We start from the raw sequence: 4,056 nt of genomic DNA on the forward strand, positions 1-4,056 counted from the left end.
ATACATATATATATATATATATATACACACATATATATATACACATACATATATACATACATACATACATACATACATATATATACACACATATATATATATGCATTGTTTGTTTTCTAGATCCTTCTGTTAACATCACAAAAGTCCAAGAAAATTCCTTACAGAATTCCATTCCTCATCCATTATTTGTCACAGGAATTACTTTAAGCTCAATCAGGACAGAATCTGGTAAGTGTTCATCTTGGCCTTCGAAATACGGTTCTTATTTTGATTTTCAGTTGTATTGTGAAAATATATAGTTGTGTACTTGTACTAATCCAGGTGTGGTTTTGTGAAAAATATAAAAATTTTTTTACAGTTTCTTTATTAAGGAATGGTAATGATACTAGTTTTGAGTTTGGTGTTTTCAAATTCTGGAAGATTACTCACTTGAGGTTAACTTTGTAGATATTTCCTTTGGTGATCCCTTGTTACGATTCCTGGATACCAACTCTGAGAGCATAACACAACTGCTAAAGTGTTATTATATCAATCATGCAGATATGTATTTCAACCAATAAAATACCAGGCTACCAATCAAAGAGTTGCAATGGGTTTATGTTTGTTTAGCTGTGCCATGTTGGGTCTTAATTCTTATTGGCTGAGTATACCTAGCTATAAATAGACTCTAAAACCAGATACAGCTTAGTACTTTGATTAGAAGATGGACTGCTATATTAATGAATGTTTTTCTTTTTGATTCTCATATCATCCTGTAAGATATGAAAACAGAGGATTAGCCCAGCCAAGCTGACTTGCCTTCTATACAATATCATGTGAAAAACAAAAATATCTGTAGTTATTTTGTAGTTACATACCAATGACCTGATGGGTTTTGCAACTATCCCACCACCACTACTACTATTACTACTAGTTCAGGCATGTTTGGTATGTGTCTGTGAAAACTGGTCCTTCTCAGTATCTCTTGTGTTTTACATCTGGTTTGCTGATCAACATCTACCATAAATACAATTACTCTGCAACGCTTAGATGAGAATCTGTATTTAATGTGGCACTACCAATTGCTCTCTCCTCTCTTCTCTCTCTCTCTCTGTCCCTCCTTCACTCACACAATATGCACACATGCCATACACTCTGTTTTATTCATTGTGTAGAAGCCTAATAAGAATATCAAACTGTGACAGATAATAAGTCAATGTTTTGATTTGAAGCATTTGTGCTTTGTCAGGTAACGAGAGTCAACAGCTGCTCAGTCTCTGGCTAAGTGAATAGCACCAGCCTGTATCACTGTCTGTTGTATACTGTAACAATTTCAACATGGTCCAGGCACATCAACAATAGAACTAAGGGGGAATACTTCAGTGAAGTGTTCTGTAAACTAAATCAAAATATTGTACTGACATACATTATTTAGTGAGTTGAAAAACTTTGATCAACTAAGATTATCCATGCAATTAGTAGGCAAAAACTCCTTTAATATCATAATTAGTGACAATGTTATTCCTTCTATTTCTTTTGATACTGATTATTCTTGCTTAATCTTGCTGTTTAAGTAGATTATGCTTTGCTGAAGTGATGCGATAACACTGAAACATGTCTGTTACTTCTACTGGTTTGAAAGATCTAATCCATTTCTGTAGGGTGTTTTCCCTTTTTACCAATATCTTAGTTTATTGAATTTAATAGTTATCTTCCATTTTTAGCACCTCAAGGAGTTTTTGTATACTAATTGTATGGATAATCTCAAAGTGAAGCTTTTTTTGACTCACTATATTCCATATGTGAAATCTTATTGTATTTATTATGCAGTTATTGGGCATTTTGTGAAAGAAGTCTGTCAAGGTAAAGTCTGTGGGACTGTTAATGTGTTATAATTTTACTAGAAGGACTGGCTGATTTTCAACTATAGTAAGCTTTTATGGGGCTTCTACACATTTCTAGTTTAGCATTATGTTTTTTTTCTTATTTTCATGCAACATGTTTAATATATAGCATGAAAATAACTTCACAACAATGAGAGACTTTGCAAAATACAAATAATAGACAAAATAACATTGTTTTATTTCAATTTTGATCATGAGATAGGTCTTCTGATTTTTCCATTTGATACTATGTGTCATAATGTCTTCCATCTCATTGAACACTGTATTCTATATTAGCTCTGGCAAAATTGCTTTTATTTCTGATTTAGTTATCCAAAATATTAACCCTAAACCTTTATCATAACATTTCAATGAAAAAGTATTAATTCTAAGAATGTCCTACATAAAAAAAAATGCAAATAATAAAGGATATAACACAGCACCAGATAACACATTTGAAATTATGTTAGCATGCTTTGTTTGTAAAATGAAGTAAACAAACATTAAAAATAAAAAAGGATATTTATAAATTTATAAATTTCATGTTAGAAATTACTTTACAAATTTGGAAAGAGTTAATTATCTATTAAGAGTTAATTATCTATTAAGGTGTATCTTTTAAATGCTTTATTCAATCAGTCAACCTGAAATACCTTGAAGTTGCCAATGTATGTAGGTTCCCTTAAAAAATTTTGTGATTAAAAGAAATTCATAAATGAGGGAAAAACAGTGTTTTAATTTAATATTTTGTATTAAATTATTGATTTTCTTACAGCTTCCTAGTTTGGACTAAAACATTCCCATAAACACAAGTATTAGAAGTTGACTAATTTGCTTCTCTTTATTTCACTTTATATATATTTTTATATTGTCAAGCAGTATATTACTGATTATGGCATAAAACTGGTCAGAATGTTAACAATTGTACTTGGTAATATTTGTAACTCTTTAGACAAGCTGGCTGGTAACATTCTCACCAATTATATGCTACAACTAGTAATATACTCATCCACTCATATTCTTCCATATATTATGGGATAGCACTAGAGCTTCCTTATTACTTACCCAACCCTACCATCCTCATCACTCTCTCTCTCTCTCTCTCTCTCTCTACTAGCCTCCATTGCTATTGTTGCCCTTCTACTTTTACCCAACTTTGTTTCTTCTATTACTCTCTTCTCTACCATTCTCTCTCAACAATCATGCTTTCACTTTTCTAAGAGAAGTGCAGCTTTAAGCTCAGCTTATGGTGATCATCTTCTCTTCTGTTCCCACCTCACACTGTAGTGCAGTCTATGTAGACTTGCAAGTCACAAAGTAACTTCATTAGTACTAGTGCTATGATAAACTGTACCCAGTACACTCTGTAAAGTGGATTGTAAACTAAGCTGAGACAATTTAGGGTTGAGAGGACTTTTTCTTTTAGTTTTTTCCAAGGACATAACACCCTCTCCAGTGTTGGTGCTATGGTTAAATATAAATAAATTTATTAATCCAATTTACATCGAATATTTTTTTTATCGATCACATAAAGATTACAAAGAATTTTTTTCAGAAATTGCATAAAAAATTGGATTAAGCCCTTTGGCAGCTTTGCTGATTTGGGCAAGTTGGTAGGAGGTCAAGAAGTAAAAAATGGTTAATAATTATAATAATAAAAAAAATATAATGTCCTTTGCATCCAGTGTACTCTGTAAAATGGTTGGTGTTTTGGTGTTAGGAACAGTATCCAGTCATGGAAACCTTGCTGGTGCTGAGATACCTAAGAGGGAGATATTTCTCTAACCTATTGAAGAGTCAGTAACTATGAATAAGAATTTACAAGAATCAGCTGACCTGCCCAACCCATGCCAGCATGGAAAACGAACATAAAATGAAAATCATGATCATGATGATAGTTTCTTTATCTCTGTAATAACATCTCTTCCTTTCTGTCAGTCAATAAAGTGTTTATTCTCACTCTCTCTCTCTGACCACTTTCTCTCTCTCTCTCTCTGACCACTTTCTCTCTCTCTCTCTGACCACTCTCTCTCTCTCTCTGACCACTCTCTCTCTGACCACACTCTAACTCTCTCTGACCACACTCTCTCTCTCTCTCTCTGACCACTCTCTCTCTCTCTCTGACAACTCTCTCTCTCTCTCTGACCACTCTCTCTCTCTGACCACTCTCTCTCTCTGACCACTCTCTCTCTCT

At 33.0% G+C, this 4,056-nt stretch overlaps 1 protein-coding gene across 2 annotated transcripts in view; it reads left to right on the plus strand.

Moving 5' to 3' along the window:
• LOC106874539 (guanine nucleotide exchange factor subunit RIC1) overlaps nucleotides 1-4,056 on the plus strand; it is a 245,149-nt gene that overhangs the window by 83,449 nt on the left and 157,644 nt on the right. For both annotated transcript variants that reach the window (XM_014922306.2, XM_014922307.2), the window contains exon 16: nucleotides 121-228. In XM_014922306.2, coding sequence (XP_014777792.1) covers nucleotides 121-228 — 108 coding nt within the window. The remainder of the gene's footprint in view (nucleotides 1-120; nucleotides 229-4,056) is intronic.

The sequence above is a fragment of the Octopus bimaculoides genome, chromosome 10, assembly GCF_001194135.2.
Source record: "Octopus bimaculoides isolate UCB-OBI-ISO-001 chromosome 10, ASM119413v2, whole genome shotgun sequence".
NCBI lineage: Eukaryota > Metazoa > Mollusca > Cephalopoda > Octopoda > Octopodidae > Octopus > Octopus bimaculoides.